The 15,022-nt window shown below is 52.7% G+C and overlaps 1 protein-coding gene across 2 annotated transcripts in view; it reads right to left on the reverse strand.

The window, feature by feature from the left end:
• Positions 1–1,914: 1,914 nt before the first annotated feature.
• TMPRSS13 (transmembrane serine protease 13) overlaps positions 1,915–15,022 on the reverse strand; it is a 28,709-nt gene continuing 15,601 nt past the window's right edge. The window contains exons 7-14 of one of the 2 annotated variants that reach the window (XM_066245755.1): positions 13,185–13,277; positions 12,172–12,215; positions 10,703–10,865; positions 9,642–9,814; positions 5,806–5,904; positions 4,464–4,606; positions 4,161–4,313; positions 1,915–3,482 (exon numbers count right to left, since the gene is read on the reverse strand). In XM_066245755.1, the coding sequence (XP_066101852.1) occupies positions 3,456–3,482; positions 4,161–4,313; positions 4,464–4,606; positions 5,806–5,904; positions 9,642–9,814; positions 10,703–10,865; positions 12,172–12,215; positions 13,185–13,277 (895 nt within the window). In that variant the 3' untranslated portion in view covers positions 1,915–3,455. The remainder of the gene's footprint in view (positions 3,483–4,160; positions 4,314–4,463; positions 4,607–5,805; positions 5,905–9,641; positions 9,815–10,702; positions 10,866–12,171; positions 12,216–13,184; positions 13,278–15,022) is intronic. The other variant, XM_066245744.1, reaches the window with a different exon arrangement.

Genomic DNA, 15,022 nt, shown 5'->3' on the forward strand with positions numbered 1-15,022 from the left:
GATTTTTGTTGTCTTTATAGATGTCCTGGGCCTAAGGAATGTGTTTCCCTATTTCTATTCAGACACTGCTTTTTCTCTGTCTTATCTCTCCCCCAACACATACACCTCTGCACCCCTGCAAACCAATCTATGCCCCAGGAAGCCTGAGAGAGGAAGAAAAGGGTAAGCCCTGCTTCTCTTCCTCAAAGCCTACCTTCTGGGGTGACCAGCTCCCTCTGATGGCCAGAGATAGCCCGTTGTCCTCCAAAATGAGTGCTGACCCTTGCATGGGAGCCGGCCAAGGACTGCATTTCCCAGTCCCACTCCATCTAGGCAGTGCCGTGTGACATAACATGCATGGAATGGTGTGTTTCGCTTCTGGGCCAGAGCATTTAAGAAGTGATTGTGCTCTCTTATGACTTCTTTCCTCTTTCCACTGGCTAGGAGCAGCTAATAAAGTCATGAGGTAGAAAGAGTCGGAGTCCCTGAAAAATCATGAGGAAGAAAGCCTCCTACTGACCCTGGCCGGTTGGCTCAGTGGTGGAGCGTTGGCCTGGCGTGCAGGAGTCCCGGGTTCGATTCCCGGCCAGGGCACACAGGAGAAGCGCCCATTTGCTTCTCCACCCCTCCCCCTCTCCTTCCTCTCTGTCTCTCTCTTCCTCTCCTGCAGCCAAGGCTCCATTGGAGCAAAGTTAGCCCAGGCGCCGATGATGGCTCTGTGGCCTCTGCCTCAGGAGCTAGAATGGCTCTGATTGTAGCAGAGCGATGCCCCAAGATGGGCAGAGCATCACCCCCTGGTGGGCATGCCGGGTGGATCCCGGTCAGGCGTATGCAGGAGTCTGTCTGTCTCCCCGTTTCCAGCTTCGGAAAAATACAAAAAAAAAAAAAAAAAAAAAAAAAAAAAAAGGAAAAGAAAGCCTCTTACTGACCAGACACCCTCACTGGGTGGGAGGGTGGATGAGAAGTAAATGTTCCCCATGAGTTAAGCCACTGAAATTGTGGGAAAGTGTGGGATCCATTGCAGTAGTTGTGTTATACCTACTGGAACACAGAAAGTCTGGCCTCTGCCCCCTCCTCAAACGTTCTTATCTGGATGGAGCAAAAAAAAAAAGAACTGAGTTGAGAAAAGGTCTTTCCCTAGCATTGATATAAGAGACTAAAGCAAACAAACTTGAGGTGTACAAAGGCCAGGACCGTGGGGGCAAGCCTGAAGAATTCTGTGCTGGTGGCTAGAGGCTTGCGTGCGTGTAGTGGGGCACTGAGGATGCTGGGCAGTCTTCAACAGGATCATAATGGCTGAGGTCAATACATTAATGCAGAAAAGTAAGTGCAGGGCAAGAAGGAAGACATTTTTCAGAAGAAGCTGATGGGACTACTCATCCTATTTTTTGAAAACAGTTGGGTAAGCATTAGGGACTTCCTTGTAAACATGCTTTCTGCTGAGCTGGCAAAATCAGAGGTAGAAAAAGAGGAAGGAGTGAAGGAAAAGGACGGACACTACTGTGTTCTTCTCCCATTCCTGTCTGCTTTGTCTATTAACCTTCTCTTTAAGATTCATCCCAAACCTCACCTCCTCTGTGAAGCCTTTTCTGACCTCTCTAGGTATAACTGGTGGTTTCTTTATTCATGCTCCAAGCACGGCACCCAAACTCAATCTCAACTTCTATCACATTGGGTCACAACCAAGAGTACCTGACACTGTCTTGGTTTTTATGTTCCCTGGGCCTGATAAGAGTACCTGGTACAGACTAGGCACTAAAGATGGTTGATGAATGAATACATACATAAATGTATGATGAAGCAAGAAGAACTCAAAGTGGAGAAACCAAAATTCAGAACCCAAACTGAAGATGTCTGGGCACCTGGTTGGACAATCTCAATTTTCTATTTAGTATACCAGTAGAACATCCAATGACAAAATTTTCAGGTCACACAACTTTTATTGCTGAAGACCATTGCTGAGGGCTGCTGTGGAAATCACTGTTGCTCTCCCTTCCAACCCCTGCCCTTAGCCTTCATAACATATAACGTCCTCAGACTCTGCCCAGCCACTAGCAAACTCCAGCCTGCTCTTCCAGGGTCATCCTTCCTCCGAATGGCTGCCTGCCTCGGCTGGACTAGCCTGGGCTGGGTTGATCTGCTCAGACCCTGCCTCTGGGAGTCATAGAACCATACGACAGGCCCAAGCAAGGTGCAGGGAATGGGACAGAGGAAGGTACGGGAGCCAAGGCCGGGGAAGATTCAGTCCTTCAGTGGAAGTGGAGAACAGGCCCACTGGTGGCTTGTAAGAGCAGGGCAACTGGGATCCTTCAGAAGGGCTGTTTGGAGGGCCTGGGGACAGTGTCAGCTTTCTCTCCTGGTAAATTATCACATCGTTGCTATGTTTCTGAAACAGCTAAGAAATTGAAAGGTGGAGAGAGCTAAGAAGAGATTCCAAAGTCTCACGACAGCTCTGAGAATGAGGGATGGCAGTCCATGTGGGTATTCCAGCCTCCAGGGGACCCAGGGAGAAGCAGCATCCATTTCTTCCTGCCCTGGCTGCAGCCCTTGAATACACAACAGTTGTGGCTCCTTTGTTCTGGATCTGTCCACTAGCCCAAATGAGGATTCCCTGAGTATTCCAAAGGAGCCACTTCAGTGTCCCTTGAAGCCAGGAACATTCCACAGGTGGCCCAGCTCCCATGAGTTCTTGGAGTGACTCCTGGCTCCAGGAATTTTTGGAGAATATTTAAAAATACATCTATTCCTGTCTCTTAAATATAAAAATAAAATAAAATCCACCCCAACAGCCTGTGAACAAACAAGAACAATGAGCCCTGTTCACAGCCGTCAGCACAAACAGCCACAGGGCAACCACCTCTCCACAGCCACAGCTCCAGTGGGAGGCCTGACAGAGCAGGGGGCTCATAAGGCCAATGGCACTGTCTTCCCACAAGGGACAGTCCAGGCACTCCAACGAAACCTGCTCCCATTCCTGAGCAGTGTTAGTGTCACCAGGGCTGCTGGGTGGCGGCCCATTCTGGGCTAGTCTCCAAGTCAAGATCAGAGGAGCAAGAATTCTTGATGTGACCTTCCAGGCCCTTCCCTGAGCTCTATCTTCTCCATCCATTATGGACACACTGTAGATATCTCCACGGTGCCCAAACTGTTGTCTCCAGGTTAATATTTTCAGCTTGGCGTTTGTGAAAAGAGCTGACAGCTTGCTCTCCTGGTTTCTGAAGACCTAGGGAGAGCAATCACACACACACACACACACGCACGCACGCACACGCACGCACGCACGCACACACACACGCACACGCACATGCACACGCACACATGAACACACTGCGCAGTCACTGAGGCAGCAGACAGTGGAGGAGTCAGTAATGAAGGTGTCTGGTGGCCTTTAGCCTGGATGACGTTGCAGATGGCCTAGTCACTTTGGCCAGAGTCTTGACCGCAGGTGGTGCTGTGAGGTAGAGCAGGACAACTGCTTAAGATTTCCGAAGACGCCCCTCACTCTGAGGAGGAGAATGGGGAGAATGGAATGAAGGTGAGCTGGGTGGGCCCAGAAACCGGACGCAGAGATGGCGGCTCAGAGCCGAAACCTCAGTCCATCTGTCTCCTGGCACTCTCCTCAGAGAAGGCAGGCCGCAAAGGGACAACGACGGAAGCAGGTTCTGAGCCCCCAGCCTTCCCCTGTCCCCGTCGTGTTCTGCTCTTGGCTGGGCGAAGCAGTCCTGCTTTACAACTTAGATAGCAGGCCTGGGGAAGGCGGGGGCTGAACTGGGGCAGCGTGGGTGGGGTGAATCTCAACTTCCTGACACCCATTTCCCCAGGGCCCAACTTCCTACCAAGGAGGGGAGGCCTCCTGCTGTCAGTGGCTGGTGTGAACTCACAACTCGGCCCCCACTGGGAGAGGAGAGCTCCTGGGCCACCGCCCACTTAGGCCCATCCCTTTTCAACCCTCAGAGCTTTGTTCTGACAAACAAAGAGGAGGGAAAGGGACACAGTAAGCGGGGTCAGCCCAATATTTGACTCCTGTCCTGTCCTGGTCGTTGGCACTGTGTAAACACCTTTGGGCAGGAGGAGGTGAGGATACCCTGCTGAGACCCTGGGGAAGTCTGGGCCCCCTTCCAGCCACAGCTCTGTGGGGAGCACCGCCCCCCTGCCCAGCCACGCCCCCCACAGGCCCTCACCTCCATCTTGCTGTAGATCCAGGGGAGGAGCTCCGACACTTTGGTGTACACACCAGGCTTGTTTCTCTGGCCGCAGCCCGTTCCCCAGCTGGTGACTCCTGCCAGATACCAGCGGTTGTCCTTCTCACAGACCAGGGGCCCCCCACTGTCTCCCTGCAGGGGATAGCATGTGCATCAGCAGGGCAGAGGAGATGACCTTTGAGCAGGAAATGGGCCCTGGTTCCCACTCTGACCCCAACACCTCAGCCCTCGCCCACACTCCTGGGGTCCCGGAACCCACTCCCCATGCAGAAGCAGTCTCACCTGGCAGGAGTCTCTGCCTCCCCGAAGGTCCCCAGCACACATCATCCTTGGGGTGAGGTAACTGTCATAGACCAAGTAGTCATTGCACTTCCTAAAGTCTATGAGTTTGACCTGCACTTCCCGGAGAAAGGGGGATGTCTTCTCTGCAGTGAGGTGTGGAGAGGACAGAGAGGATGGGGAGGATTAAGACTGGTCAGCTCCAGGCCTGCTAGCTGCCCATCCCAGGACCCAAGCTAAGCCTTCTTGGAGCGGAAGACACATTCCTGTGGTTGACTCCCAGGATATATGGACACACATGCCCTCATACTGGACACAACTCACTACATATATCAAAAACACATGTACACAGACAAACTCACAGCCTCAGTCTGCCTTGCATGTTGTGCAATGCTTTTCTGTATTCAAAGCACCATCCACTATTTCACTTCACCTGTTTTCAGTAACTATGTGTCCTAAAGAGACAGAATTAATTCATTCACAGGTGGAGAAGCTCAGGGCTTCAGAAGTGACTTGCCCACAGTCACACAGCTAGTCAGTTATAGAGCTGAGACCAGAGAAGGCTGCTCACAGCCCAGTTGGCACTTCCTCACACTGAGCAGGGGAGTCTGGCCGGAGTCTCACCGTGGGCCAGATAAGCCACGGCACCCTTCTGCCCCACATAAACAATCCTACACAGCCAACATCAGACAAGGCCACTCTGTGCCCGTGATGAGCCAAGGCAACACAAAACCACTTCATAATATGGACAAGGATAGATGGAAACAAGGAGGGCACTGTGCGAACCACAGGAGTACCAAATACCCCTCCCAGCCAGTGGGGTGGCTGCTGCTTCTTCACCAGACACAGCTTTAGACTCAGTTGATTGATAACTTCTAGGTGAAATTATTTAGAGAACCAATCATAGAATTATCCTGCTCCTTTGAGGTATCCAATATTAAAAAATAAATGCTCTATTTCTTTGATCCCCCCCCAAACCACCCATGTCCTGCGCTGAATGAGTCTCTTATTGAAATGTGCCACTGTTCTCCACTGTGCGTGTCTTCCCTCAGTGCAGTGAGCAATGGACCCGACTTGTTCAACAAAGTCCAATTTGCAAAGTCCAACTTATTCAAGAGGTTTTCCTAGTGGTCTTGGCTGGAGGGTACTGTCACAGTAACTGCTTTGACATATACGCAGGTGTACATACACACATTCATACCCAGGCCCATGAATTTATAGATGAGCCCTTACCTATCTACTCTAACATATCACCCCCACACCTCCTCACAGACACATGTGTATACAGGCCCATGCACACATGTGCACGTGCACACACACACAGTTTAGCATTTCTGCTTCTCACCATCTGTCTCCTTGGTCTTGCCAAAACCTGTGATCCAGCAGGTCTCATTGAGGCCAAAGGTCTGTCCATGCATGGGGAGGCAGGCAGGGTGGATGTGAGCTGCAACAGGACTTCAAGACATCAGTGAAGGCACAATGCTGGAGGCTTTGGTGGGGGCAGTGGAGGGATAGAAGGACCAATGTCCTAGGAGCTCCCTCCTTGCCCCCAGAGTGGCTCTGCTTGTTCCAGGGCCTTGGATTGACCAATTACTTTATCTTGCCCCTCGAGTCTTCAGGATGCTACCAGAATTCTCCCCGCATCCTGATGCTAGTGGGCACCATGTGAGCAGGTGCATATGCTGGGAAGCTCCCCTGAACCAAATTGCTACTGAGTGACAGAGAGTCTCTTCCCCTCCGAGAGTAGCCCTTCTGACCGAGGCTCTCCCCTGCCATCAGAGCAAGAAGCAGCAGCAGGCTAAGTTCCACGTTTTATGGCCATGATGTCTCAGTGGAATGTTCAGCCTGGCCTGGGGAGGGTGCCTGCTGCGTGGCCAGGACCTGAGGCTCTCGCTCCAGAGTAAGACCACCTCTCCCAGCAGGGAGAGTGTATCCTTCGAGGCACAGACCACAAAATCACTGCTCACTTTCTCCTCTGCCCTCCTGCTCTCCCCCCCCCCCCCCCCGCCCAGAAATAGTTAGAAAGTGCTAATGCTGTTGTATATCTTCTCATAAGCTCCTCTGAGCACTGGTGCTCCTGGATGAGCCAGGCATTGACTACCACAAACCAAATTGCAAGAAGAAAATGTAAATTAAAAGTAGAATGCTTGCAATGTTCTCAGTTGTTTATTTTGCTCACTGCCGCTTCCTGAATCTAGAATATAAAGTGCTCAACAAACTTTGAAAGAGAGAGAATAAGGGAAGAGAATAAATATTAAATTGTCCTATAAATTGGGCTTTATGCATCTGTATCTAATGCACTTGTCTGCTAGAGAATAAGCAAACAAAAAATGAATGGATAGTATCGGTTACAAACAAAAAGTGCAAAACATGATTTCTTAAAATATTTAATCTATTTATGTGACACAGTCTTAAAAATATGTACCTGTTATACATTTCACTATTTCTTATGGGAAAATAAATTTACCAGTGAGTTTTCACAGGTTATCTCAGATAGGTCTGTGACTTCAAAGTGCTTGGCCTGCCATGTGAGTGTGACAAAATTTGTCCTGATTTTTAAACCAAAAGTCAAGTCACATGGTCTGAGCTGTGATTCCTGCCCAGGGGCCTATCAGAATGTGGATGGTTTTATATGGTTGGAAAGGCCTTTTCCGGCCCTGCAGACTAACTGCTCCCTTTCACGTGTGCATGAGGGGCAGGGCAGGAGCAAGGCAGGGGTGGGCAGGGGTGGGCAGGGGCGGGCAGGAGCAAGGCAGGGGTGGGCAGGGGTAGGGCAGGGGTGGGCAGGGGCAAGGCAGGGGTGGGCAGGGGTGGGCAGGGGTGGGCAGGAGCAAGGCAGGGGTGGGCAGGGGCAAGGCAGGGGCGGGCAGGGGCAAGGCAGGGGCGGGCAGGGGCAGGGCAGGGGCGGGCAGGAGCAAAGCAGGGGCAGGGCAGGGGCGGGCAGGGGTGGGCAGGGCAGGAGCAAGGCAGGGGCAGGCAGGGGTGGGCAGGGGCGGGCAGGAGCAAGGCAGGGGTGGGCAGGGGTGGGCAGGGGTGGGCAGGAGCAAGGCAGGGGTGGGCAGGGGCAGGGCAGGAGGAAGGCAGGGGTGGGCAGGGGCGGGCAGGGGTGGGCAGGGGTGGGCAGGGGTGGGCAGGAGCAAGGCAGGGGTGGGCAGGGGCAGGGCAGGAGCAAGGCAGGGGTGGGCAGGGGCGGGCAGGGGCGGGCAGGAGCAAGGCAGGGGCGGGCAGGAGCAAGGCAGGGGTGGGCAGGGGCAAGGCGGGGGCGGGCAGGGGCAAGGCGGGGGGCGGGCAGGGGCAAGGCGGGGGTGGGCAGGGCAGGGGTGGGCAGGAGCAAGGCAGGGGTGGGCAGGGGTGGGCAGGGGCAGGGCAGGGGTGGGCAGGAGCAGGGCAGGGGCGGGCAGGGGCGGGCAGGAGCAAGACAGGGGCGGGCAGGGGTGGGCAGGGGCGGGCAGGAGCAAGGCAGGGGCGGGCAGGGGCGGGCAGGAGCAAGGCAGGGGTGGGCAGGGGCAGGGCAGGAGCAAGGCAGGGGCGGGCAGGGGCGGGCAGGAGCAAGGCAGGGGTGGGCAGGGGCAAGGCAGAGGTGGGCAGGGGTGGGCAGGAGCAAGGCAGGGGTGGGCAGGGGCAGGCAGGGGTGGGCAGGAGCAAGGCAGTGGTGGGCAGGGGTGGGCAGGAGCAAGGCAGAGGTGGGCAGGGGCGGGCAGGAGCAAGGCAGGGATGGGCAGGGGCGGGCAGGGGCAGGGGGTGCCCCTCACTTTACAGTCCCAGGCTCTAGACAAGGCTGGAAGGAGCAGGAAGAGGACAGAGGTCTTGCCCACTCGTAGATGTGGTTCAGGTGGGCATAGTTCTGGGACAGCCCTGGCCAACTAAGCTCTGCCAAGGTTTCCACCTCCTCACATCACTCTGATGAGCTAACTAACTACTCTGACTCGCTGACACTACCTCCATAATTAACATGGCAGGAAAGACCAGCTGATAAGCCCAGAGTACAAGAGAGGGTTCCAAAGCTTCCAGAAACCCCGGTCCACTTTAGCTATCCTTCCTAGGAAAGCCTCCCTATCCTTCCAAGACTGATTACATGTCCCCATCTGACCACCATGGCTCCCCAGCTCCCTACAACACCCCCTCATTGGCCTCTACTGGGACTGTGTTTGTGTGTCACCCTTTAGGTTCTATTTGCAATTGCAACTACAGGGCCCACTAAAATGTGGACAAGTGAGTGCATGAATTAACGAATGAAGCCTTCTTTGGTTTCCTCCTGAGAACCTCAGTAGCATTTCCTCCATGTATCCTCACTGAGTCCTTCCCTCCAACCTGATGGCAACTGATTGTTTGAATGTGGCTTGCCTTGTGCTCTCAACTGCAGTGTTAGTGTTAGCAACTTGCCAGCCAAGAGCTGAGTGGGAAGGGCACTGTTTGGGAGTTAGACCAATCTGGATCCAGTCCTGGAATTGCCACTTACAACGCCATGGCCTCCGGGAGTTTCCTCTTGCTAAAGCTCTGTATGTAAACTGAAGCTAACAATAGTACCTGCTCCACAGGATTGGTTGTGAAGAATAAAAGAAATCAGAGATGTCATATGCCTACCACAGTGTCTGGCCCCTGTTCAGTGCTCAAGGAATACCAGGGAAAAAAAAATCCAATCTACTTATATCGATTATATTGTATCCAAGCCCTGGCCAGAGGCAGATTTAAAGGCGGGCGCCCTGGGTGCCGATTTCTGAAGGGCCCTGCAAAACTCCAACTTTACACTTTTTTCTAACGACACCAAGTTTAGTTTCATATGTGCAATTTTAACATTCATAGTACATAATATTTTTCATTTATTATAAAATATGGTTAACACGGATTTTTATTTTCCTTGTCGCTCTCTTTTAAGGGTCCCAATATTTTCTTCTGTGCCTGGGGCCTCAACAGACCTTAATCCACCTCTGCCTGGCTCTGTTACCCACTTGCAGTGTAAGTTGTATCATTTGGGGCAAACTTATTTCCAACCTCTGGGCCTCAGTTTCCCTAATTGTGAAATAGAGATGGTTCATTAAGTGATCCCTGAGTCTGACTCCTGCCATACTGAAGCTCTGGGACCCCAAGATGGGTCAACAGAGGCTGCCCAGGTGCAAGGACTGGGCCTTAAGGGCTGCCAGGATGAACCAGGCTTGGGTGGGAGAGGCGCTGATGGCTCACCAGACAGGGACAAGGGCTTGGAGAGACGCATGAGGGCAATGTCGTAGTCGTCCTGATCATCTGTGTAGTTGCCGTTAATGATGATCTGGGAGATGGAGGCTGCTTCGGGCAGCTGGTGCAGGTTGGTAGTGCCCGCGTACACCTTCCAGCCCTCCAGGACCTTTTCTCGGGTCCTGTGGAGCCACAGGGGGGCGTGATACAGTCACACAGCAGGCAGAGTCTCCTGGCAGCATGCCCCCCCTCCCAGGGGAGCTGCACTCCGAGCACAGGCTTGGAGGCAAGAAGATGGATGAAATGACCTCTGGAGGGAGCCCTCTAACTTAGTTCAGTGGTCCAAAACAATCCCCCACCTCCAAAAGCCACTCGAACTGGCTGCTCTGCACCTTACAGTAGGAAGGCAGAGATGAGCGGGCTCTCTATGAGCAGTCACCCACTGTCCTGTTTGCACACCACCAAAGATCCAGATAAAGTGGGAGATACACATCTTGGCATTATTATACTCAGCAGAAACGACGTTTTAGAGAGGACAAAGTAACCCGCTGAAGACTCAGTGCTGGGCAAGCCAGTGCCCCTGAGACCTGCTCTCCAGAGCCCTTCCTGCCCACCAACTCTAAGGGACAAGCCTGATGGTGGCCCAGAAGCTGCTGTATGGCTGCCCGTCTTGGAACCACCCCACCCTCGGTTCCTAGGACATCGGTCCTGATTCCTCAGGCTCCTCTCCTGTAAGCTCCAGTTACAGGGAGCAGCAGCAAACTCAAAGCCTGTTTATTTCAGTCTGTTCTCTGAGGGCAGGCTCCCAAGTCCTTCCCACCTGCCTCACTCTCCCTAGCGGCCAGCAAACCAAAGCATTTTCTCATGCTCACTGTCCCACTCAACTCACACTCCCAGGACCAGGTAACTACTGCAGATCATGGCCAGGGCCACTCGGCCCACTGGGGAGGGGTGGGGGACAGCCTCGCACCAAGCCTTCCTCCATAGGGAAAGAAGCCAGTCTACCATCAGCCCTTCCTGGTGACCCAGGACCCCAGCAGCATTGCATGGCCCTCCCCTCAGGCACTTACACAAAGAAGCAGTGGGCAGCGGTGAGCACCCACTGGGCGTCGATCAGAGTGCCCCCACAAATGTGGGTGGTGCCATAGTGCAGACTGACTTGCCAGGGCCACTTGCTCTCAGGGGCCAGGGCCCCTCCTACAATCCGCCCAGTCATGGCTCTCAGGCCACAGTCTAGATGAAAGCAGAAAAGAAGAACTGTGAATTTTGCTTCCCTCAGAGCCCTCGGTGCTCCCTGGGTCCAGGGCAGGCTCTGTCAGCCCGGTCCCGAGTTCATCCCTACTCCCCCTCCCCACCAGTGCTCACCCATGGACATCACTTCGCTCACTTAATCTGATACAACACAGCTGTTTCCTGCCAAAGCAGGGGACCCTCATGGTGGCTGGCTTTCTGGGACCATCCAGGGGAAAGTTCGCTCCTAGGCTCCCCTATCCTCTACTCATTCATTCTTTCACAAGTTAGACAAATGCTTACTGAGTGCCTGATTGCCAGGCACTGTAACAGGCAGTAGGGCTGTGATGGTCAATCTCAGGACTGCTGAGAGAGCAGATCAAGTCTACCATGACCCTGAATTAACAGGTACTGTGATGGGGGTCCCTATTATTCCCAATAAAACAAAGGAGGAATAAACTTCTCATGATGCAAGGGTGGGTTTGTGCCCACATGGCTCCCCAGTGGGTCATTTAGTGCTGTTGGGGACCCCTCCTCCCAGGGAACATTTCCAAGCATTTTCTAGAGTGTGTCATCCTTATAAAATCGTGAACAAGGAGGGCAGCCCTTGGAGTTTGTCCAAACATATGCTCTTTTCTTTTTGCAGGGGGAAAGAGTGAGGAATCAGAGGTGGTCTGAGGGGTGGGCACTCGTCTACCACACCACGTGCCTGGACCACCCCCACCGGATCATTACTGAGCACACAGCACACCTGCGGGTGTGCTTGGCTTAGGGGTCAGACCCTCAATCAAATATCAGGTCCTCACCTACCAGAGGTCTGACCTTAAGCAAAGTAAACATTTTACTTGTCTTTCCCATAAGTGGCCAATAACAGTCCCTGCCTCGTGAGAATTAAAAGCATGTTTGTAAAGAGATAGGCACAGGGCCTTGCCCATAAACTGTGCTCAGTAAATATTGACTGTAAATCTAGTTCTTTGTCTGTTGATATAGGAGCTTTAAGCAGGATCAGACCTGCTTTCCCAGTCCTCTGCCCCCTGCCCAGAATCCAGAAAACCTGAATGGCTTCTTTGGTATGAGCAAAGTTCCTGGGCTGAGTGGTCAGGAGACAGGGAAATGCTGTGCTGGAATTGCCCCAGTCCCTTACAGGATTCCTGGTTCTGAAGCAGGCCTGCTGGCTAAGCTCCATTTCCTGGTGGACCCCCAGGGCCAGCCATCTCTCCCACAGAGGTCCCAACCCCCTGCCCCTGACTCCCACCCCACCTGACTTCCACCCCACACAGGCCACAATTCAGGAGGAAGAACATCTTACGGGAACACTGGAGAGAGACATATCGCTGGGAAGGGCATTCGGACCTGAAAGAGGAAAAGACAGAAGATGGGAAAAGGGTACATTAGTCACCTCCTCTATGAAGCCTTCCCTGATTTAATCTTGCTCAGTTCCTACCCCATTTCTTTTGCACAAGATGCTGACCTTCTTTCTCCTGGTGGGAGCAGGTCCTTCCTGTGCTTTCTCCAGGAATAGAAATAGCTCAGTACAAACATTCTCCACTCTTCTCCCTACCGCCACTTTCTAGAGGCAGATTGCACACATTGACCAGATTCACATCCTTTGGACTCTTGACTCTGTCATCCCAGCATTTTCCCACAACTAAACAGGTAGCCTAAACTCCAGTGACCGAGTTTCTGGTGCTCACCAGCAACATTGCACGCCACCACCTGGCACAAAGCGAGTGCCCAGGACGCAGTTAATTCACTCTCCTTCCCCCCACTCCCTTCTTTTCTCAGAGGCTAGTTTCTTCTCTTGACTCCTAGGTAAACACTGTGAGCTGGTGGAGTGCCCCTGACCTTCCATGCAAGGAGTAGGGGACAAGGGTGGGCTGCAGGACAAAGGTGACATGTGAGGAGGAAGCCCAGGAGGCCAGTGTCTCCCAGATGGGCTCCCTGCCCCACCACAGGCACCTGGCAGTACCCCACTGCTACTCCTCCTCCCCACCCCAAGTCCACTCCTTGCTGCAGTGCTCACTCCAAGCACCTGGCTGACTTGTGGCCCCAACATTTATTAATTATCTCTGGTAACCAGCTAGAGACTCTTGGGTACACCTCCGACCTCAAGGTGCATTCTGCACCAACCCTCAATAAGAAGTCAGGAAGCAGGAGGTGAATGGGTACTATTTCTGAGATGCTCCTGACATTCACAATGGACTCCTGGAAGCTGGGTCCCAGAAAGACCAAGGGAGAGGGGCTCCCTGACTTCTAAGCCTCCTGACCGCCCCACCCCCATTGCCCTGCTCACAGACAGGCAGCCTGGCCTGCCCACCACACCTGTAGAGGCTTTCCTGGATGGTGGAGTTGTATTTGGAGATGGAGAAGCTGCTGGCAGTGTCCCTGTAGGCCACCTGGGTCGTCCGGTAAGCACTGCAAGGGAAGACGGGGGAAGAATGAGCCCCCTTGCGACAAAGTCCACCCCCAGTTCCCCAGCTGGCACCACAGTTCCAGCCAGCCCTGCTGACAGGGGCCAGAGGCTTTCAAGGCCCCATGCGGTCTGACCCACCCACCCAGCCCTTCCTGCTCCCCACTAGCCCTATGTGTTAACCTGGTAGTTCTCAAAATGTGGTCCCCTCCAAGAACTGAAAAGAACTGGCAGCATTTGCATTGCCTGGGAATTAGTTAGAAATGGTAGTTCCTGGCCCTTGCCAGTTAACTCAGTCAGTTAAAAGTGTCATCCTGAAATGACAAGGTTGCAGGTTCGATCCCCAGTCAAGGCACACACAGAAAGCAACTAATGAATGCATAACTGAGTAGAACAACAAATGAATGTTTCCTTACCCTCCCCCCTCTCCCTTTCTCTCTCTGTCTCTCTAAAAAAATTAATATTAAGCCCTGGCCGGATAGTTTGGTTGATTAGAATGTCCCAGAATGCAGAGGTTGCTGGTTTGATTCCCTGGTCAGGGCACATACAGGAGCAGCTGGATGTTTCTGTCTCTCTCTCCGGGCCCCTCTCTCTCAAAAAAAAAAAAAGAAAGAAAGAAAGAAAAGAAATGCAAATTCTTGGGCCCTACGCCAGACCTACTGTATCAGGAAGTCTGCTTTAATGGGCTCTACAAGTGATTCTGATGCACACTCAAGTTTGAGAAACACTAATCTAGCCCCTTTCTACCCAAACTGAACTCCATGGACCAGCAGCAGCATCACCCTGGACCTGCTGAACCAGACTCTGCATCTTAAAGACCCTCATTAACATGAGATTTGCACACTAAAGTTTGAGGACCTTTTATTCACTTGCTGAATTTCAGACCACAATGTGCATAAGAATCACCTCAGGGTGTTTGCTAAGCAAATTCTAAGTCATAATCCCCTCTCCCCTTAGGTTTGATTCCAGTTAGGGCAGGCAGGAGAAGCAACCATTTGCTTCTCCACCCCTCACCTCCTCCTTCTCTCTTCTTCTCTCTCTCTTTCTTCCCCTCCCACAGCCACAGCTTGAATGGTTCGAGCAAGTTGGCCCCGGGTGCTGAGGATGGCTTCATGGCCTTGCCTCAGGTGCTAAAATAGGTTGGTTGCAGAGCAACAGAGCAGTGGCCTCAGATGGGCAGAGCATTCCCTGATTGGGGGTTTGCCAGGTGCATCCAGTCAGGGCACATGTCTGTCTGCCTCCCCACCTCTCAACTTAATAATAATAATCATTATCATCCTCCTCCTCCCAGCGATTCTGAATTTAGATGCATTTTGACAAACCCCCAGATCATTATGATGTGAATGTTCCATGGACCACTATCCATGCAGCACCTGTGTGCATCTCTGGAATGTGGTACATCCTTACATTAGAACTCACCCTTGTGTGTGCTGTTCCTCTACCTAGGAGCCCCTTCGTTCTTTGCTCTCCTCCAAGGGCAGCCAGGCACCCTCTCCATTGTGTGCCCATGGAGATCCACACGTACTCTATCATTGCACATCGTGCCATAATCCTTGGTTTCAGCCTCTTTCACCCATATCATTCCAGAGGTTTTCTAAGGCCAGGGATCTTGTCTTATTCCTTTGTGTCTGTGTGCTACATATTAAAAGCTCAATGAATGTTCTTTGAATAAATGACACTATCTACTGAAGTCCAAGGGAGGTTCAGACTTGCCTAAGATCCCATAAGTAACTCATAGAAAAATGTCCAT

The sequence above is a fragment of the Saccopteryx bilineata genome, chromosome 1 (genome assembly GCF_036850765.1).
Source record: "Saccopteryx bilineata isolate mSacBil1 chromosome 1, mSacBil1_pri_phased_curated, whole genome shotgun sequence".
Lineage (NCBI taxonomy): Eukaryota > Metazoa > Chordata > Mammalia > Chiroptera > Emballonuridae > Saccopteryx > Saccopteryx bilineata.